Source organism: Physella acuta, unplaced genomic scaffold, assembly GCF_028476545.2.
Source record: "Physella acuta isolate Inbredline_101_S28 unplaced genomic scaffold, ASM2847654v3 ptg000995l, whole genome shotgun sequence".
In the NCBI taxonomy this organism is placed as follows: domain Eukaryota; kingdom Metazoa; phylum Mollusca; class Gastropoda; family Physidae; genus Physella; species Physella acuta.
In genome coordinates this window covers 80,323-105,690 of record NW_026732512.1, presented here as the reverse complement: position 1 = coordinate 105,690, position 25,368 = coordinate 80,323, and the positions used below count along the sequence as shown (strand labels likewise).

Here is a 25,368-nt window from a genome sequence, read left to right as displayed (position 1 = left end):
ATGCGCACAGAACCAAAACAAATTTGACTGTAGGCCCACTGACTAGCCTACGATACAACATTAACAGTAGAGATATTGACAGTCTCGTAATCGGTCGATAAATGCGCAGGTAAAGTTTACAAGCAGACCACTTGTCGACTGTTTGAAAATGGATGAGGCAGCCGATGTGTCGGCGCTTCCAGTGGATTTTGAAGGAAGGTATGTACAGTAATGTACAGCTTATTCCACAGTAAACTATTTTAAAAATCAAGGATAACTCTGGCATTTTGTCTTTCTTTGTTTTTTGAACTTCCCATTTATTTTAAGCTGAAAATGTTTGCAATAATTTTCTCTTTACCAGGTCAAAATTATTAATTATTGTAAAGTAAAATTCAAATATCAGCGCCTCTTTTGAAAAAAGCCTCTTCTCTAGATCTAGATCTAGACTCTACTCTAGATCTAGATTCTATAATCTAATCTAGATTCTAGAATAGATCTCCCCTAGATTGCCCTAGAATCTAGATTTCTAGATCTTGATCTAGCTAGCAGTCTAGATCTAGCCAGAATCTAGATCTAGATCTAGCAGTCTAGACTAGATCTAGAATCTAGACTAGTAGATCTACTAGACACTAGAGTAGAGAATCTAACTAAACTTTACTAAACCAATGATCTAATGAAGTGTCTATTCACAGTCGACTGTGAACAGCCGACTGTGAATGGCCGTATTGGCCAGTATTGCCATTGGGGCTAATATTATTTTTTATTTAATATTAGATCTAAATAAAATAACTAATAAGCTAAAGCTAGATTTCTAGATCTATACTATAGTGAGTCTATAGACACGGATAGCTATAGTATAGGCCTATTCATTGTAAATAAATAAGTAATTGTCAACACTCAACTTTAATCTTAACTCTTAACCATAATTCGGATGATTATAGATACCGGTGTCCGATAATGGAATCTTCTTTAAAAAAGGGGTGTTGGGTTGTTAGCAGTATTGTAATCTCGACTAATTTTATGGTTAGAAATTAGGGTAGGACCAGGGATGGGGTTAGGGTTAGGGACAGGGTTAGCATTGACATTAGCCATCCATGTGTTTATTTAGTTAACTACCAGTAACATAACACCTCTTTTTAAAAAAAAGATTCCATTATCGGACACTGGTATAAGCATTCTCCCCATAATCCTTCTTTTGGCTTTTTGTGACATCCGCTATCAAAATGCAAAAATAAATTCAACTTTCAACATTCATTAGACCTAGATGTCTAGATCTAGATGTAGACTTAGAAAACTATTATTATTAGTATTATTGCTTAGTTTTAGGCTGAGACCTAGATCTGTATCAGTTAAATCTAGATCTAATCTATAATAATAGTTTCTCTATTCTGTCACTCTATCTGTTGGGAATGCTTTTACTATAGTCTAGGGAAAACACAAGCAAAGTAAAAACTGTCACAGTAATATAGAAAACGAAACGTGTCATCACATGGAACATATAGATCTAGTAGGAAATAGTCCAAAGCTGGAAAGTACGCACTATAATATGACATCATTGATTCTAGAGTAAACGTTGTATTAAAAAGCTAATGCCAAAAAAATACACAATAGTAATGACCTCATTGATACTCTTTAAAAAAACACTGACATTACCGCCTAACTCATTTGTCTAATCATAAAAGTGGTTTGTGTGCAGAGTTTCTTTCATGCATCTCTTCGGGTAGGGGCGAAGACCCCCTCCCCCCCCCCCCCCCCCCCCCCCCCCCCCCCAAAGGAAATAGAATTTAAATAGAAAATATATATACTTTTACCATTGTCTGCCTTCCCCGCCCCAGAGAATTTTATTTTTCCCTGCAAAAATTCAAGTGCCGCACCCCCGGTAAAAAGTCTGAAAGAAATATTGTATGCGTGAGTGAAATCTGGTTTCAATGACATTTTTTTGTTTCCGGTTAAATTTGAAGTTGAGGTGGTGATTTAGGTTTTGATTTCGATTTAGAGAAAAAGACAACACTATCAACCTAGCGCCTCTTGTATTTCTTCCTCAACTGGCCATTTATATCGTACTAAATAAATAAGTAAATGTTGTTAGCCTAGGCCTAATAGTAATACAACTCAATAGGTCTCGAGTCTAGATTTACATGTTACTATACTTAATTATACATACTACTATATTTTATAGACTAGTAAATAGTAATAAAGTCCTAACTAGACTCTTAACTAGTTTTCTTAACATAATATACAAAAAATAACATGTTGTTAACTTCAAAATTTATAAAGTAATGAATAGGTACTATTTAATTTTAATTTTTATGACTAGATGATATTAGTCAATAGTGGTGAAAAAACAATGCAAAGCAGTACAAGTATGTGGCATGGGCATATATCTTTACATAATAGATTATTTTTAATCACTCTGGGTTGTTTTTTTCTCTCAACTGTCCATTTATTCTCACATGGGACAGCTGATCTAATAAACACCTGCAATTCAGAACTCAGAATTTTATAATCAATACTTTATATTATTACTGCTGTTTTTATAATTAAAGGAAGGCCACTACCAATCTTCAGAAACATTCTTCAGTTCTATAACTATAAGACTTTTTAGATATTTAAGAACATTTAATTAAGATTTTTTCAAAGGTTTCTAGTTTCAAACCATAGTCCTACCCTCTGGTCACAGCTGAGTGGTTATTGTTCTTTATGTTCTCATGTGTTGGAGTCACAAAGTACACAGTGGTTCTATTGCTAGACATCAAGCTGATTAGCTTTTGTTGCTTGCCAGTCATTGAACCATGTAGGCTTTTATTTCTTTTGTCTCGCTCTTGTAAACACCATTGGTGGCATTGCTAGTTATTTGTGTATACAATGGTTAAATATAGGCATCAAGTTCCTGTAACCATATCCCTCTATGTTAGTTGGTAAAAATTATTTTAACCAAGCTTTGTTATAAAAATTCTACCGTGAAAAGTCTGCTTCTATCTATATATTTTCCTCCACTTTATTCTATGATTTCAACACTATTAAAAAGAGGGTTTTATTTTGTCAAGTTGAGTACTTATGTGGGTGATTTATACAAGTAGTACTGTGTATTCATGCCTGTTAAATTCTAAAAGTTTGTATGTCAAAATGTTTGCTGTTATGAGTGCAGTTTAACATTTGTATAATATACAATGCTTGGTATGTAATGCTGATATGTTTCTCTCCTCTAAACCTTTCATCATTTGTTAGCTTGGATCCTGGCGGCCTTCCAGAAGTCACATTGGGCAATCACTCATATTTAGCATCTGGGGATCAAAGTTCACCCAGTAAGTTATTTTCATTTACAGGTAGTTTAGACAAAAGGTAATTTTTGATGCAAGTAATTTGTAATTAGCTAGTTGGCTGTAATTAATTAAGTTTCATAATTTAAAGGGGGAAATGTCATGTTAAATCAGGGATTAATATTAAGATGTATTATACAATATTTAATCAACAATAAAATAGCTTTATAAATCCGTTTGATTTGTTTTTCTTTTCAAAGTGTTGACAAAATCTAATAGTGGGAGAATGTCCCCTGTCAGGGGCCGAACAATGAAAGAATATGACCAGGTAATCCCTCACTTTACGTGCTAAATTATAAAATGTTGTGCTTTTGTTATTTTTGTCTTCATTTACACCAGCACTACATTTGTATTTTAATCATTGTTCCCAATTTGTTTCTTTGTTTTTGATACTTGTTGCTCACAAGATGTTTCTATGTTTGATACTTGTACCTCTCAAGTTTCTATGTTTGATACTTGTACCTCTCAAGTTTCTATGTTTGATACTTGTACCTCTCAACTTTCTATGTTTGATACTTGTACCTCTCAACTTTCTATGTTTGATACTTGTACCTCTCAACTTTCTATGTTTGATACTTGTACCTCTCAACTTTCTATGTTTGATACTTGTACCTCTCAATTTTCTATGTTTGATACTTGTACCTCTCAAGTTTCTATGTTAGAGACTGGTTTCTCACAAGTTGTTACTAAGTTAAATTTTTGTTCCTAGCAAATCTCTGACCTCAAGAAAGAGAATTTCAGTCTAAAGATGAGGATTTACTACATGGAGGAGAGGATGCAACAGAGATATGGTGATGGACAGGATGTTTTTAAGACAGTAAGTTTGTTTATATATTATAAAAAAAATGGTACCTTGTGATTTATGACTACTTTAAAGATTCGTATTTAAAATCTATGTGTACACAGAATCTCTGTACATTTGTTAATAAAGGAAATTTAAATATTGTAACTGTAAATAATTTTGTTCTACTTAGCCATGTACCTATACTAAACGTATGCCTGTGTTTGTATTACAGAATATTGAGCTGCAGGTTGAGATAGAAAACTTGAAGCGTGACCTTATGGACAAACAACTTTTAGTTCAAAAAGCTGCGTGAGTGTATACATCTCCTCATAGTTTCATTCAATCATTAGCTGTTTATAACTCATTCATAGTCTCCTTGTACAGTTGCTTAAGTGTTGAGGCAAACTTGGCAATTTTTGTGTAAGTTAAAGCAATTTTGTTTTATTGTAACATTCTCTGGTTATCCTGTACAGTAGCTTTACTATTGAGGCAATTTTTGTGTTAGTTAAAGCAATTTTGTTTTATTATAACATTCTCTGGTTATCCTGTACAGTAGCTTTACTATTGAGGCAATTGTTGTGTTAGTTAAATCGTGTTTGTTGTTTCAGTGTGGCCATGAAGACTCTGACAGACAACCATGAGCAGACAGTTGAGACAATGAGGAACAGGGTTTTGTCTGAAAACAAGGAAGAAATGACGCGACTGAGGGACATGGCAGAGAAAGCTTACAAAGTATGGAAGACATTTGCTGAAACAAATTTTGCACTCTTTTGTTTCTCTATTTTATTCATTATATGGTTTAAGATTACAATTATTGTCGTAGTTGTTAAGGGTAGGGAAACTACCACAAACGTGACTGTGAAACCAAGTCTAAAAAGAAAATAATTTTCTTAAAGCTGAGATAATAGTGTTTTAAATGTTCTTTTATATTTTAATTTGTTTGATTAGCATAATTTACTGGTAATGGCCTCAATTTAAATACTATTTAAGGATTGTGAAAAAAGTCGTAAAGAAGCAGAAGAAGCTACAAAAAAATTGGAACAGTTAAAACAGGCACTGGAGGACACAAGAGCTGAGTTAGGCTCAACAAGTAGAGCTAAGGAGGTAACTTACATTTTTAGCTTGTTTTTTTTTTTTTTTGTTTTTTTTTTGCTTGAGATTGACTAGGTTCTGGTGAATTTAAAGTTTGACATTTTTAATTTTCAGGAGCTGGCTAATAAAGTTAAAAGTGCTGAGTTGTGAGTATTGGTCAAGTTGGTTTAGCTAAGAACATAGTAGTGTGGATCATTTTTTTGGGTCTAATTCTTGTGCTTAAGGGGTATTAAAAAAATAATTGCAAGTTTTTCTTTAATATAATTTTGACACTATTTGATAACGTAGACCATTTTAGTTACTATGATTTTTATATTTTAAAAAATATGCACATATCAATTAAATCAAAAGTTAAAGTATGTCTTTGCACAGATTGCTGTTTTTGATGGCTATAAATTTGTTCTAAAGTTGCAGGCACAAATTTCAGACACCAGACTTTTGTGTATCAAGTGTAGACAGTTTCCTATTGTATATTTATCTGTTTAAAATGTTTATTTGTCCTACTTGTTCATTCTTGACTGTAATTATTATGTCAACATGTTATGCTCTATAAGACCAGTATTCTCCAATTTGTCTGCTTTTCTCTCTGAATTTGCTTCCATAGCTGTTCAATCCAGGAACAAACTACAAGAGGTAGTTTTATTTAAGAGTTGTCTCTCTTATCATGTTTTTCCATATGTTTATTCATCTCTTTGCCTTGGGTCATCAGTGATGTGAAGACTTTGATGTCACAACTAAAGCTCTCTGAGCAAGCCAGGTCAGAGCAAGACAAGGAAAAGACAACTCTCCTTACTAGGCAGAAGGAATTAGAGCTTCAGCTGCAGGATGCTAGAAAAGAAACTTCCAGGAAAGAGAGGGATATAATGGTAACAGTTGCTAAACTTTTCTTTCTCTGTTACTTTCTAGTTTGTAATTTTTGATTGGTATTTTAAAATCCATTGCAAATTGAATGTTGAATGTATAACACTGTTTTGTTACTTGATGTCATAAGGATAAACAGTTTTTGAAATAAATACTGCATTTTGTTTGAATTGCATGTGTGTCTGTATTTCATCTTTTCCTATGTTTAAACACCAGGCATGAAAACCTTGGCTTTGTTGATTATCTGGCATGTCATGTTTATGAAATGAGTTTAAAGTTGTATATATATATATATATATATATATATATATATATATATATATATATAATGCAAACCTTATCTTAAAACGTCAATCATACTAAGTGGTTAACCAAGAAATGTTTTATTAATAATTACTCAGTGCTTTGGGTACCTGGTATGCACTAATTGACTAGGAAAAAAATAATTTATCACCGCCAGTGATGAAGTCTGTTATTCAGTGTAACTGAAATGCATTATTGTTAAAGATTAATTTTCTGTTTTTAGCATGTTTGATTTTTTTTTCATTTTGAATGTTTACTCTTTACTTCAGTGCTTTTAAAAATGTTGTTTGTTATGCAAATTTGTTTACCTGTTTGTTTAGAGCCTGTCAAACTATCTACAAAACCAGTCGCATGTTGATAGCACATCCATATTGGAGCCTGTGCACTTACAGGTTTGACCTTTCACCTTGACCACCTATACTAATGTTCCACTTGTTACTTAATACAGCTTTGCATCTTGCCATCTTTACTTACAGAAAATTAATTTGGATATTGTTTAACACAGTAATGTAGACGCATTAAAACAAAGTTTAGATTTTACCAGCACCTGTTTAGACTGCAGATAACATTTTCCTACAAGTTTAGGTGCTGCAGTTTTAAATAAAAGTTTAATTGCTTAACTCTTTGGCGCTTGTTTTTAAAAATTGATCTTTTAACAAAAGTTTATGTCAATTGAGTTCCTAGCTTTTCTTCATTTTTTAAAAGTTTGGTTATTTTTATTCTCTTTTTATAAAGTTGTTGACTTGTGTAATTGTAGGATGAAATGGATGATCAGAAAGAAGCTCTAGAGAGACAAGAAGCCAAACTTAAAGATCAACAAGGCCTGCTGAAACACAAAGATGATCTCATAACTGTGAGTCACTGGGTTACTAAAGAATAACATTCTGGTATTGGAATCCTAAGGATTTTTGTCTTGACCACATTTTCCTACTGTTTTCAGACATTAGAAGATGCTCTACGTAAGATGGAAGCTAAAAAAGATGTAAGTACAAGCTATCTAGTATATATAACTGTTTTCTCTTAGTGCATTAAATAACTGTATTTCTGTTTTAACAATAAATTGCTATCTTGTTATTAAAATCTTTTTTTTGTATAAATCTTTGAAGTACTTATTATCACTCATAGTTAATTAAAAAAAAGCAAACATGTATCGGATTTTTATGCGAAGGGTTATCATGGAAATATTCATGTTACAAAAATATTATTGCCCCTTTCCTCATACATTTAAGGACAACAAACAGGTGTGTTTAATGTTGTATACTTATGCTTGCATTTATTTTTTATAAAAATTTTTGTTGTGTCCTGTATCCTAGGAAGCTGATAATAAACTGGAGGAGAAGATAGCTGAGCTAGACCAGAAATGTATTGTCCTAGAACGTTACAAAAAAAGTGTTGAGGGTCTGGTTAGATCTGTAAGAGATAAGGAAAAAGAGGTATTTACCTTCTTTTTAAGGTTGTTGAAAATACTTTATGAAAGATAGTTTTTTAGTGTCTATAATAAAATGATTTTCTTTAGGAAAAGACATTTAATAATTTTGTGCCATCAATCTTTTGTTTTATAGTGCAAGAATTGCCAGAAGAAGCTAGAAGAAGCCGTGAAAGAGTTGAACAGCCTTAGAGAAGCTTTGCGAGCTGCTGAGCTGGAGAAGACCAAGGTATGCTCATCTACTGCTCAATATTGAACCTTTTAATCTGAGTGATAATAACTTGTGTGAAAACCTAATGCTTTTCATAGGAGCAGAGTTAAAATAATGTAGAAAACATTTTTTAAGAAGTTTGCTAAAACGTGCATGTATTCATCTGAAATTTAAAAAAATGCTTGTTAACTGCAGCATATTATTATTTCTTGAATGATAACTAGGTTTTTACAATAATTAATGCTTTTAATGGTTAGTTTCTTGAATCTGGCTATTCAAGGGTATTATCTTTTGTGTAATATATTATTAGAAATAAGTGTTTAGAAATTAAATTTTAGACAAAAGTATTTAGTAATCCCAATTTTTATTTATTTAAAATTCAATAAAGCTTAAATAGATTTCAATTTTTAAAATTATTGAAATATTGGTTAGTCACTTTAATTAAATATTATAACATAATAATTATTATATTAGCTGAGTGTTTAACTATTAAGAGCATGTATTCTATTTTGTGTTTGGTTTGAAATTGTTTGTGTGACTTGATTGTTAATTTGTTTTCAAATTAAATTTTATTTGGATATGTTAACCATTTTACACCCGTTGCAAAAAACATCCTGGTCAGGCCCCATGTAAAGTCATCATCTAGAAGAATAACAGGATTAAATGCTATCCCATAATTTTAGGCTGTAAATCAGTTAGCAGAAAGTGAGGACAGCAAGCAACGTGTTCAGCACCAGTTAGATGAGGCAAACAGTGTAGCCGAGGTAGGCTAATGGGCCAGGTCTATTTTCTTTAACATATTTGATCATAGTTAGATAAATATTTCAATGATTTCTGGTCTAAGTTTTCCTGACATGCCAGTAAGTGAGTCTATGGTGATATGACTAGATCATTAGCTTATGATTTCATTATTGGGCTTGAACTAACTTGTGTGCATCAATACATATATCAGAGCTAATAAACCAATGCAGTTAATAACATTTTGCATTTATGTAGTTCTGAATGTAATTGTTTTCTAAATGCATTTGTTCAGTTTACACCTTGTGCTTTTTTGTTGAATGGGTTTGACTTAAATGTTGTTTAATTACTGGGTAAAAGTTACTTGTTAAAAAACTAAAGTGAGAAATTTGATTCTATAAAGCTACAATTATTTCACATACTGTTCAGATGCATATATTCCTTTAGCATATTAAAATTAAATTAGTTTTAAACAGCGTTTACACTTGCAACATGTACATTATACATGTCTAGAAAAAAAGCTCGCAACAAGTAAGTATACATGTTCTGTGGGAAAAATGTTTTCATGTACTATTAACTTTTTGAGAGTTTCTCTAGATATGCATAGTATACAAGACGCAAGTGCAAACGCTGTATAAGGGAAAAATATTGTAGAACTAAATTTTTGTTTAAGTACATGTACAAATGGAGCATGTTTGTTATTTCTAACCTTAAGTAGAATAATATGTACACTAAAATAGTGACTTCAATATTTTAATTTATTTTTGTGTGTGAATATGAATAGTGTAACAATGAACCATTTTCAGAATCTGATCATGTCACTGGGCAAGAAAGAGGGAGAACTGGCAGGTTTTCAGGACCAGCTGCACAGGGCAATGGATGCACTCAACAAAAGTGAGGAGGCTGTGGAGGTAAGGATATCTCTCTGCTTAGTTTAGTCATAGGTTCAACCTCAGCATATAATTCTCATTCAGTTAATAAAATTTTTTTTTGTCTGATAAAATACAATGTTATCTTTTAAAAAATTTAAACCTACACTTAGTAATATTATATTTGATAGTAAATTCTAAATTAAGTTGAAGACTGAAGAGAAAATCAAATAAAAACTAAAGGTGGTTATATTCTAACTATTATCTGAATGAGCTCTCCATCAACTCTTGATCACAGGCCCTGCAGGCTCAGCTGAATGCTGAACGTGCAGACTTTGACCAGAGGTTAAAAGAACAGGCCCTCATGTTCCAGGTATGTCTTCACTACCGTTGCGACAAATGCTAATGCTGCTTGTTAGTCACACTAGAAGTAGTTAAGAATATTCAATGTCCATTGTAAAGTTTGGTCTAAGATTGTATTATAAATTTCCTACAGAAATCTCCTAGAAAATCTGAAACTGGACATGAAATGGAGGCACTCAGACGGCAAATAGCTGATTTACAGAAACTAATTTCAGTAAGATTTAAGCTGTAATGTATTACAGACCATTAATGAGTGGCTTGAATTCTTTTTTTTTTGTCTTCATACAATTGTTAGTTAAAGTTTAAGATGTAAATGCTATTCATTTCATATTACTTAATGTAGGATCTATGAACGCCATGGATTACACACTGTAGTAAACATGCTGTTTTCTTAAATTATATGCCTGATGTGGCCATTTTTCTCTATTGAATAGTAGACCTGCTGTAGTGCACAAGAAATCATATGCTTTAGATATCTGTTTATAAAAATATATTTACAGGACCAGAATGCAGAGCTGTTGGCTTTTGCAAGAAACAAGGGGGAGGTGAATAATCTAACAGAGGCATTGAAGTCTAGAGACGAAGACATTCAGGTGAGTTACACAACCTGTTCATCATTAGTTTCACAGCCGTAGGGATCAGCCTGTAAGGCCAAAACAAGTTAAATTTAATTGCTGATTTGAACATAATATTCCACCACTGGTGTTTTTCCAAGTTTTTCTGTTGTAGAACTATTTATAACCTTTAAATCACCAGCAATTGTCAGACTTGCACAAAAAAGAGATAGCTGCCTTGAAAAAAGAACTAGAGGCACTTAAAGCTGACATGAGTGGCCCAGAAGCAAAGACTCGGGTAAGAAATCTTCAAAATACCATTTTATTTCTAACAGTGTGTTAACACTTGCGACATGTATACTACTCGGCCAAAAATACTCATAAAAAAAGTTAGTTATATGAAAACATTTTTCCATGCATAATTACTCGCTTTAAGTTTTTTTCTTCTAGACTGTATAATAGACATGCAGCATGCGTAAATGCAGTGTAACCGTACACAATTGCAGTATATTTTTTGGGGGGAAAAATTATGAGAAACACCATGAGTCACTTTTTATCTCTTTAGTTTTTGTCACAACAAATACTTTAAAAAGAAAAGTTACCTTTTTTTAATGCCTTTCTGACTTTTGGATAGCTCTCAGGACTAAAAAATAAACCCTTAAGATGATTAGATTAGAGGGAGTATTGTGGAGCAGGAACTGAAATTGTAAAGGAAAACATCTTTGAAAATTAGTTGGCATGTTTTTAAAAAAATTCTGTAAAGCTTGCCTTTAGAGTTTTTTCTTGAACCATTTAGAACAAGCCTGATCATTGGGACAGTGAGTCTGTACACATGTGGAGTGACACAGTCAACAAGCTGGAGCTGCACCTGGATCTCCCTCAAGGCTTGTTCCAGGACATGAAGAGGATGATGGAGATGCTGAGTCAAGACATCTCAGCACTAGCCAGTATGCATGACTTGAAGGACTCGGCCAAAAACAGGTGAGGAGGTTGTGACGTGTGCTGTTTTGTTTTCATCTCAGCTAAAGTCAGTAGCTACTGTGTACGTACAATATGAATAATATTGTAAAAATAATTTATTTTGTTCGTCTAAAATATTCTTCGCCCCATTTTTATAATGGAAGTTTTTTATCTTACTTGTTTCTACCTGTTTATCTGAAATAAAGTTAACACTAGGGTTAATTAATGGCAAGGAATAAGGAGGTTATAGAGTTTAGGGGAATTATATTAACCAAAAAAACAACTTTAGAATTTAAACAATTTTAGAAATTGTAAGAGTTTTTCAAACCAAAACTTTTTCAATTGTGCTTTTTGCAATTTTACTTTAAGAAAATATCTGAGTTGTATTAGAGAATGAAATGTATGAGATTCATGTGTGAACATGTATATTGATTTAGTAAAAACATTTTAATTACAAGACAAATTTTTAAAAACAAAATTTGATATTTCATCCATCATAAAAATTGATTTTATGTTCTTAGAGATGAAAACACCAGTAAACTTTTACACAAAGAGATTTCATCTGTACAAAAGATCTATAGGAAATTGGAGGATGGGGTGGAGAAAAATCGTCAGCTCCACAGTGCTCTTCTGGCCAGCTTGAAGAGAGATCAGAGACAATGTAAGTCGTCATATAAGGAGTTCATTTCTCTTCCTTTATGAACAAGTTCACATATTTTTGTTTTGTTGCTGAATGACTGGCAGTGTTCCACTGATATTTGCTTGCCCCTTTTTTATCATAAAATTATTAGCATTAATTATTTACCAACATTTGGCAGCTTGAATTGTACATAGAAACATGATTTTGTTCTATATACAGCTGATAGCCCAGACAGTAACAGCTGTCAAGATGGAGGTTACAACTTGGGCTCTACAAATCACCCAGCCAAAGCAGAATCCCCTGGTCTGTTGAATAATGTTGCCAGTATATCCAGCAAGTCTTGGTCCTCTACAGCCATAGAAAGTGGGCCACAATCTCCCATGAGCAGAGAAAGTGGGCCACAATCTCCTTTAAGTAGAGAAAGTAGCCTGAGATCTCCAATAAGACAAAATGGGTTGAGGTCTCCTGTTAACAGACATTCTATTGGGGTGGAAACTTGCCCTGATGTAGCAGACCGGTCCTTGCAGACCAGTGTCATGTATCCTAACATTGATCAGTGGGTTCAAACCTCACCCAGACCAGGCCACAACCCTGAGATGACTGGGGTAGGAAGGGACTTGGAGAGTTTGCTTGATCACACATCAGCTCGTCCTGTCAGAGATTGCTCCACCTCTGCTCATCCATCCAGGGACTTTGCTGCCACTGATGTCCTTGACATTGACAGCGTCTACGCTAGTCTGCCACCCAGACACGGGAGCGCTAAAAAAGTTACTTTGACTTTTCCAAGACACGGCACACAAAGCCCTGACACGCACAATCACAGTCTGACAGACGACGCTAAGGGGAAACAACAGGACAGCTTAGAGGACTACCTTGACTTCAGACAGGGCGTCTCCTTTGATGACCATCACTTTGAGATGCGCAGACACGACAGAGCCTCCAGTGCCCGGGCGGACTCGCTGAGTTACACGCCCAGTCCAACATCAACTGACGTCAGCCTTCCATCAGCGTCTGTGAGTCCATCAAAGGATTCCTGCAGTTCTGCCAGTGTTGTGAGTAAAGGACAATCAAAAGCTGTTTCAAGTGATCTAAGACTTAGTTACGACAGGCTGAGTGATGCTGACAGCGGTGGAGACCATTTTGAAGCTGATGCTGATGGAAATGGCTACTCGCATGGGTACAGGTTTGGTGTAAACCTCATCAGTTTAGATGATGTAGATTCTGGCACTAGCTACAAAAAACTGCCCTCTCAAGGCACTGTGGCTGAACTTGGCCCAGGGGTAACAAATGTGACCTGCTTGGCAGGGGGAGGTGACTGTGGTCAAAAAGGGGAGGTCACTTCTATGAACAATTTAGCCCAACATTCACAGTTAGGAAAAGATAAAAATGCAGTGAATAGTTGTAATCAATCAAGGGAGGAAGAGCAGCGTGACTTGCTGGATGACTCCAGTCAGACTGTGACTCGGAGCAGAAGAAATAGCTGGGCAGATGAGTTAGAGCAGTACAGAGTCAACCAGCCCAGCTCTGATGGTGAGCAGTTTATTTGTTTACTTTCAGGGTGCTAGTGGTTTATGTAATTGTCCAGCTTTTGACATTGTTTTAGAAGAAATTTGAGAATAGTAATGAAATTAGTTAATTTTTACAAATTTTTAAGAAGCTGTGAAAGGTTATAGCAAAATTAAGTTGATTAAAAATGATTTAATTGCTGGATTTGTGTGTAAGATAACCTTAAGATTTCTTATTTATTTATGAGTTGCTAATTATTCCTTTAGTTCATTGCAAATAAAGAGTATTTATTTGAAGTATTATCCTGAACTGATTTTTGATTGTCAGAACTAGGAGATACAAACAATGCAAATGTCTCAACTTTGTCAGCCTCAGATCTTAAGAACCTGGTTGGTAGATTACAGAACAAGCTGCAGCAACAGAACCAGGAATTGAGGCAGAGGTTGAGTGGTGACCTAAGTGAACAAACAGCTGATGAGGTTGGTTTTACTTTGTCATCTTTTTGTGTGCGTTAAAACCTCTGCAGAGGAATTTTTAAAATCCTTTTGTTTTTAAGTGAACCCATATTTGCATAATTCAAATGATGTTTTCCTGTGTACAACTTGCACTTTAACGGCATTGTTATTCATATTTATTTTGTTTGCACTTTGTTCAGGGAGATCTAGAGGATAAGATGTCACTAGGCAGGAACCATGTGAAGAGAACCATGGCACCAGCCAAGGAGGAAACCAGATCAAACCTGACTGGACCAGTTAAAGCTATTGCTGGATTTGACAGCTCTCAAACTTTAGCTTTGGAGCTCAAGGTCAGTTTAAAACTGCATAAAAATTAAGATAACGATTGTACATTTTTATCAGTTTATTTGTACAGTGTATGCAAAGGTACCTATATATATAATGTTAATGTTTAAGAGATTGTTTAGTGTTTATTTTTAAGTAAAAAAGTTTAACCTTTAAGTAAAAAAGTTTAACCTGCATAAATTGTTACAAACCTCTAGTGAAATGACTGTAGCTTTTGAACATGTGAATACAAGACAACCTTGAATAATCCGTTACAAAATGTTTAGATCAAAGAGCTGGAAGACAAACTTGAAGCCACAGAAAACACTGTACGTCTACTCTCCAAGAAAACCAAGTCATACAAGAGTGCACTAGAGGCAGCTGGTATATCTACTGCAGCCCTGAGCAGATCAAGTAGTGAGACCTGTCTAACTGATGTCACGAGGACATCCCGCAGATCAACTTCCATGAGGAATTTGATGGATTGGGATAATGATGATGACAGTAAGTATTCTGATTACATCAGTCATTATTAGAATATCTATAATAAATTGGAAGCTCAAAAGCTAAATGTCAACACCACACATTTTTAAACTTATAATTATGGTTTTATCTTTTTTTTCTCAATCAAAGATGGACACAGTTGTGGCCAGATTTTAAGCAAATCCTGTGAGAAAGTCCAAGCTTCGGGACAGGCAAGACAAACAGGCCTTGATGCCAACCAAAGACAAGTTGACTCTGATAGTTCAAGTGTGCACAGCACCTCGGCAGAGCTCTCTGTGGATGGTAGCCACCAACTTGACCGGCCACCCACAACTGACCTCGGTGGCAGGAACCAGGCAGGGAGCAGGCATGATGTGCCAGATAAAAAACTGGATTATTTGATTTCTCCAAACAAGAATAGGTTTGACGGCAAGGCCTTCCTGAAAGAGGGCCATGAACCAGTTGAGCTGACACGTTTCACCAACCTGAGCCGATCATTTAATGTGACTTCTCCACCGGTCAAAGTTTTGGCCACACCTTCTACCACTTCAGTTCTGTCCCCTGACTCGACTACCAAAACCATAGAGATATATGGATTAGACCTTCAGAGTACCAATTGTGTAAGTCATTTTTTTTAAGTCAGCAGTTTCTTATACATCTAATGCATCTTTCAGGTTCACAATTATTTTATTTAAATTCTCATACAATGTATGCCTTGGTTAGCATACAATAACTAACTCACAAGTCTTGTGATCATGGGACAGATTTTTAGCTACGACTCATTAGGGAAAGTAGATAGAGAAACAGATTGACTCTACTTCATCTACATTATAGACCGATCTGGGCTGAGTTTTAAACAAAAATTTAGTTTTGATTTTATGAATTCCGGGAAGATGAATTGCAAACGTTAAAAATTAACAAAAACTACGTAAGGTACAACATAAAAATGTCTGTAATTAAAAAACTGTACTGTTATTGTACCTCTAGCTCCACACATCAGAGTACAACAACCTGAACCAGCCAACCACAGATGGACTCAGCTCTGCTCCAGAGTCCAGAAACATTGAGCAGAAGTTCACATCCCCTGATGGCAACAACAAGTACAAGGCTGATGACGAGTCTGTGCAGGACCAAACTCAGGATTTCAGGTCTCCAGGCAGGGGTGAGGGCCACAGCAAGGTCAACGTGGACACCACACTAGTGGACCAGAGTCTGTACCCAGATGTCACTTACCACAGTATGCTGGACAGCACCTTGTTGACTAAGCACATTTTCAACATCTCCACTTTCAGGGAGGACAACTCTGAAGTGTCTAAACTAAGTGGTGAGCAGCAGTTTGTGATAACGTCTAACATAATTTAGCATTCTTTTTGTGAGTAAAATTTGTCAACTTTTTAAATAAATTACTTTTAATTTTCATCCATACCTGCATCCTATGATTTCTGTTATTAATACAGTTTTTAAAATCCAATTTTTGAACATTGTTGGAACGCTTTAGCTATAATTGTTTGCAATTAATTTACATTTTATGATGATTTACACGTGCCAATATTTTCTTAGTTGACCAGCTGAAAATGCGAGTGGAGCACCTAGAACAGATGAACATAACGCTTAGAGAAGAAATCTCAGTGTTTGAAGCCCTGCACCGCTCCACAGGCACACAGGTGTCCCTGTCCCTGGGTGAGGACCACAAGACACACCTGTCTAATGAAGACCTGCTGCAGCAGCACCTGGTGGAGATCAGGAAACTGCGCCAGAGACTGGAGAGGCTGGATGTCACCAAAGATCCAGGTAAGGCAGTGACGTGATCCAGAGAATGGATTTCTTTTAACTCTACTGCCATCATAACTTATGCTCATAATACTTTAAATTAACATGTTACAAGTAATACACGGAAATTTAAAGGTGGTTTTAAAAATAATTTAACATTCTATATATATATATATATATATATAGTATTATCTCAATGGATCATTACATATATTTTTGAATGGAAAATTTTTTATTTAGATGGATTTGTCGAATTACTTAATCATACAACTTTTTTTCTTGAAAGTTATATGTTGATTAATTGTAAAAAAAATACTTAATTACAGAACAATTGCTGATCTTCCAATCGCACACTCACCAACGTATAGCTCGACAAGATGCTATGATAACCCAGCTCCAGCAGCAAATGGTGGAGAGAGAGACCAACTGGCACAGAGATTTGGCTGAGACACAGCACAAAATGGCCAGGGAGAAAGCCTTGGCTGTTGAGAAACTAGAACAGACCATAGCGCAGCTACAGAAGACAATAAACTCTCATGCGGTGACCATAGAGAACCAGGAGGTGATGATCCAAGACCTGAGGAAGGAGCTGGAACAGAAGGAGAGGAGTGAGAGGAAGAGGGAGGAGGATGTGAAGAAAGTGGTAGCAGAGAAGCAGACGTTGGAGGAAGACTTGATGAAGCGGGAGAAAGAGTTTCTGGAGATGGAGAAGTTGATGTTTAAGCTGGAGATGAGCAAGGAGAACTCTGAGAGCGAGTGCAAGGGGGTGATGGTGGAGCTGGAGGCCAAGGTCAAGGATGTGCAGAGGCTGCACAAGGAGGTGGAGGAGTATGAAGAGAGCTGTCGGTGCCTGAAGGAGATCATTGTCAAGAAGGACAAGACTCTGCAGGAGAGGTCGCATCTTGTGCAGAGGTTAACGGGTGAGAAGAATGCGATGGAGACCAAGTTGAGCGAGAAGGAAAATGGTGTTAAACAGCTGGAGCAGGAGTTAGACAAGCTGAGGAAGGAGATGCATGTCTTGACTTCAGTCTTGGATGAGAAGGTGGAGCTGCAGGCCACTGTGAAAAAACTTCAGGAGCAAGTCAAGGAGAAGGAGAGGAGTGTGGAGAAGCTGGGGGCGGAGAAGGCCTCGTCTGTTGCTGAGGTGAAGCGAGTTCAGCAGGAGAGGGTTAGCATGAGGCAGAGGCTGGAGGAGACAGAGGCGGAAAAAGTGAGGCTGGGCCAGCAGGTTGAGCAGCTGCAGCGGCAGGTCAGGGAGAAGAGTGGGCTGGAGAGCCAGGTGAGTTCACTCAAGACCAAGGTCCAGTCACTGACCGCGGAGATGGATCAGCTCAGCTCAGTAGTGGACAGCAAGGTGGCCCTGGAGGCGGAGCTGAAGGAACACATTAAGGCCATGAGTAGCCTCCAGCAAGAGGCTGGGGGTCTGAGAGAGCAGCTGGCCAAAGCTGAGTCCAGTGTACAGAAACTGGAGCAGGAGAAGCAGAGGGTGGAGGAGAGCTTGAGAGAACGTGAGGAGAAGGTAAAGAAGAGGGACAAACAGCTGCACCACTTGCTGGGCCAGTACAAGAAGCTGGACACCGCCTTCACTAAGTAAGTGCTTTCTGTTTTTGTTGGGTTTGTGAGCATTTTTAAATATAAGAAACTTGACTTAAAATCAACTTCTATATACCTGAAAAAAATGTTATATTTAGAGAGTAAATAATTTCCTGTTGTAAATTACAGACCTTTTTAAACATAAAAACAAAATAAACTAGAGGAGAAAAACTATCAGAATGAACATTTTTGTTGTTTTATTAAAGAACTTATAAAACCGCTTTAAAGCCATGTCAAATGGATGGTGATCTTATGATAAATTTCTGCAGATATTTTTGTTTATATTTTTGAAATCCCCCCCCCCCCCCCTCCACATTTAACACATGTTGAAATAGTAACTGTTAAATTAGCAATCGATATTTACTTATCTTGTTAGACTGAAGTACTCCCACAAAGAGAAGGTGGAGTTAACCCAGAGTTTAAGGAAACAGATGCACCTGTATGAGGTGACCTTGACCTGCTCCAGCCGTAAGTGCTATATTTTTTTACATCATCATACTTATTAGCAGTTGTTCATTTGTAATTGTCCAGTCATTATGTGAACTTTGTTATTCTACCAGAGGAAGAGAAAGAAGATGTGATGAAAGAATTGTTGAAGGAGCTGATGGCCACACAGAGACAGGTGGAGGACCTGCTCTCTAGGCTGGAACAAAACAGTGAAGAGAACAAGCTATCTGCAGGTCAGTTCAGCCTTACTCTCTCAAGTAGCTTTACTTTAATCTTTTATCTGGTTATATTGCTTCACTTGATTTGTTCTTTAATTGGGTTGCTTCTATTGTTTTAACGTTGCTAATTGTTTTTTTATTGTCAGTAAAAATTTAATTCTCTTACATCAAGAGGGGTGGATAAGTTATCTAATATTCCATGTTTTATTGCCAATGTTGTCCAGAAAGCACAAATATCTTTACAACAACTACAAAGACAAGCTCAGTGACTGAAACACATACTGTCTACAGTGGTACAAAGGATGACGGACTAGGTATGTTAGAAATTTTCACAAATTTAATTGATGCTGCATTAAAAACAGTTACTCAGTATTTAAACATTTGAATTATAAAATGAAGTTCATTCAATTTAAAGAGCAGATGTGGATAGAGTAAAAAATTTCAAATAATATTCCTTTCAGAAACAATGAATGACTTGTACTATAATGTGGCTGACTTGGATCAAGACAATGTCCTTGCTGCTATACCAACCAACCAACTCTCTCCACATCGTCATGTGACCCAGAATACACCAACCCCATTGCAGCAGCAATCACCCAGACGGCTGAAAAATTCCACAGACAACATGTATAAAGTTCCTTCAGGTGAGTCCCATCTCTTGTCTGTTTTAATTACTCAACTCAAGCTGATCACACAAGGCAGATACAAATTACAATAGAATTTCTTCTTGCATGGTTGTACCAGTGATAGTGGAGGGTAAAATAAACGAGAGATACAACAAGCATGCAGTAAAAGTTGTAGATAACTGAAACAAGGCCTCAGGTTCATGTGCTGGTCATACCAGCTTTATAGGTAACTTCCCAAACAACTCACATTGCTTGGGAGGAAAAAAAATGTGCTGGCCACAGAATCTTCCTGTAAGCTAGATGGCCACAGAATCTTCCTGTAAGCTAGATGGCCACAGAATCTTCCTGTAAACTAGATGGCCACAGAATCTTCCTGTAAGCTAGATGGCCACAGAATCTTCCTGTAAGCTAGATGGCCACAGAATCTTCCTGTAAACTACAACTATAGAAATTAAGCTTCTCTCACAGACCAGAACACAAGGTTTACATACAGACCTTGAACCCCATGTTTCTCTTCTCTCCCTTAGACCTGATCCCCCAATGTTTCTCTCCCTTAGACCTGATCCCCCAGGGCTACCTTGGGGCTGACATCCTGAAGCTGTTTGCTGTGCTGAAGCTGGACATCTTTGAGAAGCTGAGGAAGGAGACCAATGAATGTCTGGTCACACTGAGTGGGGTGGAGGCCAGGCTGTCCAACAGGCTCAAGGTCTACAAGGCTAAGCCAGCCTCTGAGGTAATGGGCCACTAGTGCTGTCAAGTAATTCACATAGTCTGATAGTGTTTTATAGGTACACACAGGGCAATTCACTCCACAAATATGACTATCACACATGGAAACAAATGTTGGACATTATTTACTATGTGTTTTAACACAACTGTCACATGAGAAAAGGCTGTGGAACAGCTTGTTAATGGACACAAAACTGCCATTAAAAATTTGTATTCTAACCAAATGAAGATAACTATACCTGCAAATAGACATACATTAATACTTCTTAGCTAACTGTCTCATGGATTTTTGTTTGTTTCTCTTTTAGTGGATCAAGGTAATATTTTTTCTTATTTGCACATTGAGCTCTGTAAGCAAATAAAATTAGTTAAAATTATGATAACCAGGTGGAATTGAACTGATCTCTAACTAGTCAATATCTATTGCTTGTATTGGGACAGTGTTAGAATGATGCTTGTATTATTTTCACACACATAGTTATTATAAAAATCAGTGAACATTATCTTGTGGCATGATGGCTTGTTGAATGAACAACATCAGCTGGCTATAGTGTGTGCTGTATGAGTAAGCATGTTTTTCAGCAACATCTCTCATCTAGCTTGTCAATACCATTGTTTCTTCTCTTTTAATTACTGTACACTAATCTCTTATGGGTCCTTTGGGTTGGCCATTATGTCAAGCATGAATCTCAATACATGTTCTGTACATGCCACTTATCTGTACTAAACACATGTAAAGCATGAGGGCAATGGCTTACTTCTTTCTTGTGTAGTTTGTGTTAGACATAAGGGCTACAACTGACAGCATGATCATTAACTGGGTTGTTTCCCCTTGTTAGGTAACCAGGCTCTTTGTGTTACCATGAAAGTCAAATGATTTCTTACCTATTGTAATGGTTATATACAGATAAAGTCCCTCATGAATTAAAGTGAAAATTAAGTCTGATAATCTAAAAGTCTAGACACTAGTACATTTTGTTCTGTGGGGAATTGGGTTGTGTGCTTAAAAAAAAATTTAGTGTATCTCATATAAATATAGTCTAACCATAACTGAAAATGTTGCTCAAACTGAGCACAAGCTGTAGATTTGACTCTAATCAGATGAAAGTCTAAGGATGAAATGTTTTGCACCCCCAGAGTGTGGACTACAGCACCATGAGGGAGACCTCCATGTCCTGCCACAACATGAGGATCTGTCTGGTCGAGGCTGCTCGTCTGGTGGGGACAGCTTGGATCACAGAGTTGCCTCCCTTGGACTCACAGGGGCATTTTTATGACCCTGTGCTGACAGAACAGGTGAGTGATCTAGATGTTATAACTAGCACAGGTAAATCTAGACCAGATGAGTGATCCTAATGTTCATAACTAGCACAGGTTGATCTACATGTTCATAACTAGCACAGGTTGATCTACATGTTCATAACTAGCACAGGTTGATCTAGGTGTTCATAACTAGCACAGGTTGATCTAGGTGTTCATAACTAGCACAGGTTGATCTAGTTGTTCATAACTAGCACAGGTTGATCTAGTTGTTCATAACTAGCACAGGTTGATCTAGGTGCTCATAACTAGCACAGGTAAATCTAGACCTGTTAGTTGCATGTAGAACAGGTAAATCTAGACCAGATGGTTGCATGTAGAACAGGTAATTCTGGACCTGTTGTTTATAGTTAGAATCCTAATGTCTCAAAACTTAACCAGCTCATACTATTTGTTTGTCCTCATCAGAACGGCACATTGAAACAAGAGCTGACAAAACTGCGAGCACAGTATGACGTCCTGAACCACACAGTGCAGGAGCAACAGGGCAGACTGACAGCCAACACTGAGAGACACAAGAACTGGGAGGCTTCACTCTACAAGCAATGTGAGGCTCTTGAGTGTTGATGGTGGTCTTAGATGGCTCTAAAGCTGTGTCTTGTATGTTGATGGTGGTCTTAGATGGCTCTAAAGCTGTGTCTTGTATGTTGATGGTGGTCTTAGATGGCTCTAAAGCTGTGTCTTGTATGTTGATGGTGGTCTTAGATGGCTCTAAAGCTGTGTCTTGTATGTTGATGGTGGTCTTAGGTGGCTCTAAAGCTGTGTCTTGTATGTTGATGGTGGTCTTAGATGGCTCTAAAGCTGTGTCTTGTATGTTGATGGTGGTCTTAGATGGCTCTAAAGCTGTCTTGTATGTTGATGGTGGTCTTAGATGGCTTCTCAGTTGCATTGATACACATTAAAAAGTGCCAGAAAAAAATGGATCACAAGCACTTCACTGATTGAGCTAGTAATTTTAAGTAATTCACTATTTTACAAAACAAAACCATGAATTAAATTAGTTTTCCTGAGTTGCGTATGATTTGACATCACTGTTACACTTGTGTTGAAACAGTAGTAGCATTAGCTTCTGTACAGATAAGGCCTATAAATAGCACTGAAAACAAAATTTACTATGGCAATAACCCTTGACTTTTAAATTTTAATAATGCAAATGCTTGTGACCAATGACCGAGAGTACTGGTAGAAAATCATTATGCAGTGTTAGTTTTCTTTTGGATATATTATTTCAGAGTTAATAGACGTCATTAATATTTTACAAGAAAAAATGTCACGTTGTTTGCAGATGAAATTTTCAGCCAAAGTCTTCATGTCCCCAAAATAATGAGTCCATCAGCTCGTATTGGGTTTGTTTAAAGAAAACTTTAGAGAGTGGTTTTGTGTGAACATATATCCTAATGCTTATGAAAAAAATACGAGTGCTTTTGTGTAAACATCCTAACGCTTCATCTAGTTTGAAAAAATATTTATCACCTAACATTCTTTATACAGCATTTTAATGCGGAAAATAATTTTCTAATTTAATATAAATTGAATTTTATCTGGTGTTTTTAATTCTTAAATAGTTTTAAATTAAGCTACAGTGTTATCTAACTGCGTGATTTAAACTGATATATCCTGTTAGTCTTATATTTTAAATACCATATAACACTAGAGCAGTACTTATTCAGAGTGGCACTAATGTTGTTTGTCAGTGTGACGCTATAGGTGCTGGTAACTTGGGTACACAGGTAGAGATTCTGGTAAATGTTTAAACACATATCATTTTGTTCTGACCTTTAAATTATTGTGTTGATAAATGATTAAAATTTCTGTTAAAAAATCAGATGTATAAAATAACAAGCTTTGTTAAACACAAAACAAAACTAATAATATACAGAAATGACATTTGTTTTGATACAACTGTTACTGATTTGTTGGTTGATTTATTTCAGTGTACAAGACTACCAGAGATCTGGAACAAGCCAAGGAAAACATCGACACATCCTTAGCTGCCTTCCCCCCACCACCAAGACACCAAAGCTTCCGCCATCACCAAAGCCCACAGAAATCACCTCACAAAAGATTTGAAGATACTATTTAAATGAAACTTCCTGACAAAATCCTGTGCCTTTACTCAAGACATTTCCATCCCACTTGCAATAACTGTATTGTGCTGTACTTTTTGCTTAAAGGGAATTAACATTATTTACAGCTTGTAAATAGCATCACATCACTTATCATACAGCTTGTATAAACATTATATTTGTTAGAATACAACTGTACACAAGATCTGTTAGTATACAGCTTAGACCACTTTAGATCTGTTAGCTTATCCAACTTTTGAGACTGTTTCTAAACTCAAGAGCAATAACTCACCTCCCACCCCACCATTGTGTTCATGAAACTAGGACATTATTTGTTAGACCATGGCAATATCTTTGTTACACTTGTTTCATGTGTTCATTATTGAAATCTTTTTATGGGTTTGTCCACTTGCATTTATTTATTTTTATTTAGTCTTCCATGAGTGTCTGTACATGACAAGGTGACTTGTATTGTAGTCTCATTTGATCTAAATTGACGGAGCTTTATATTGCTCTGTTTTATTTTGTTAAAACAAATATGGATCTGAAATAGTGATATGAGTTTATTATTGTGGACATATAGATAATGTAATTCATTTGGTACTATTTTTAAACTCAAGATCTGAAATATTAGGTTATTATTCTTAAAGTGTTGAACTTGCATATTTCTAATTGAAGTATTTAAAAATTAAAGAATACCAATAGTGGGTCACATGACTTAGAATGTGTAATCAGAAGTACAAACAATTGTTTTCACAACAACTGTCTCTGTTCATTTTTGTACAAAACACTTTGAATTCAATGCATTTCATTCATGTTTGATATTGTTCAGCCATTGTTTCCTCTCATGTGTTAGAAAGAATTGTTGTTCTCTCAGTATTCTCACTTTTTATTCAGCATTGCACCACTCTGTGTTAATTGTTTACAAATTGTTACATTTGTTGACTTTGTTCTGTTGCAACTTTTTCTGAACCTCAGCAGCATTCCTAATGTTGGCGCTTGGACAACCTGGTTTCTCTTGACTCTTGGATGTTCTTAAAAAGAAATTGTTTTACACCCAATGCCAAAGAATGCATCAAATAAACTAAAAAAATCAAAACAATATTACTAACTAGTTTTTAAATGTTGAAGCCAAGTCTTCCCAGAATTCATTCAAAGCTGTGCCTTGAAAAAAAAAACCTCATGTCACAGCATCATCTTATGTCATGTTTTCATCCTCAACATTTGATTTTGTGTACATAAAGTTGACATCACTTGGCCATGTATAACAATCATCTATATTTTAATAAATGATCTGTTTTGTATATTTATATAAATGTTAAGTAAAAAAAAAAATCTTTTGAACTCATCTAAAATGTTGGGACCAAATTTCTTCAAGATTTTATTTTTATTACCCTAATGATGGTTTCCTGTGTTCTGTGTGGTCTCAGTTTGAACCAAGTGCAAGTATCTCCACTAGTCTTCCAACTGTAGCAGCAAATCTTCCCATAAAAACTGGTGTTAAAATGTCTATTGTAGATGTCCCACTAAAATTCACAAGATAAGGTAGACAATCCTGTGACTGTATTGCTATTAGAGTAACTTGGTGTGTAGTTAGATCATCCTTTAGCTACCTGTTATATGTACCCTACATCTTATATCTGATCTTGTGTTGTGTACCCAGTGTCTTGTCTAATCCTAGTTATTATAGATATATTTTTGTAAAATACGACTCTAGACTAGATTTAATAT

The 25,368-nt window shown here is 35.9% G+C and overlaps 1 protein-coding gene across 4 annotated transcripts; it reads left to right on the top strand.

Moving 5' to 3' along the window:
- Positions 1-28: 28 nt before the first annotated feature.
- LOC131954402 (uncharacterized) lies at positions 29-25,226 on the top strand. 4 transcript variants are annotated; one of them, XM_059318044.1, is made up of 38 exons: positions 29-198; positions 3,208-3,284; positions 3,500-3,567; positions 4,009-4,116; positions 4,316-4,392; positions 4,692-4,815; positions 5,074-5,187; positions 5,290-5,321; positions 5,885-6,041; positions 6,660-6,731; positions 7,097-7,192; positions 7,280-7,321; positions 7,653-7,772; positions 7,902-7,994; positions 8,660-8,740; positions 9,521-9,625; positions 9,882-9,956; positions 10,080-10,160; positions 10,447-10,539; positions 10,703-10,798; positions 11,297-11,481; positions 11,982-12,121; positions 12,320-13,630; positions 13,976-14,085; positions 14,262-14,411; positions 14,673-14,889; positions 15,019-15,488; positions 15,856-16,192; positions 16,429-16,659; positions 16,965-18,228; positions 18,608-18,699; positions 18,792-18,911; positions 19,121-19,210; positions 19,358-19,540; positions 20,080-20,255; positions 21,389-21,547; positions 21,980-22,118; positions 23,506-25,226. In XM_059318044.1, exons 1-38 carry the CDS (start codon positions 149-151, stop codon positions 23,652-23,654), a joined length of 7,284 nt encoding a protein of 2,427 aa, XP_059174027.1. In that variant the 5' UTR covers positions 29-148; the 3' UTR covers positions 23,655-25,226. The 4 variants fall into 4 exon arrangements, with proteins under 4 accessions (XP_059174027.1, XP_059174026.1, XP_059174028.1 ...); XM_059318043.1 differs by having other exon boundaries at positions 13,934-14,085; XM_059318045.1 differs by lacking the exon at positions 6,660-6,731 and having other exon boundaries at positions 13,934-14,085.
- Positions 25,227-25,368: the final 142 nt, after the last annotated feature.

What these genes read in the sequence shown, in the direction of transcription:
- LOC131954402 (XM_059318043.1), top strand. Translation starts at nt 149, where the DNA reads ATGGATGAGGCAGCCGATGTGTCGGCGCTTCCAGTGGATTTTGAAGGA. An exon ending in TGGCAGAGAAAGCTTACAAA is followed by an intron (nt 4,816 to 5,073) that starts GTATGGAAGACA and finishes ATACTATTTAAG; the next exon opens with GATTGTGAAAAAAGTCGTAA. An exon ending in AGGCTAAGCCAGCCTCTGAG is followed by an intron (nt 20,256 to 21,388) that starts GTAATGGGCCAC and finishes TTGCACCCCCAG; the next exon opens with AGTGTGGACTACAGCACCAT.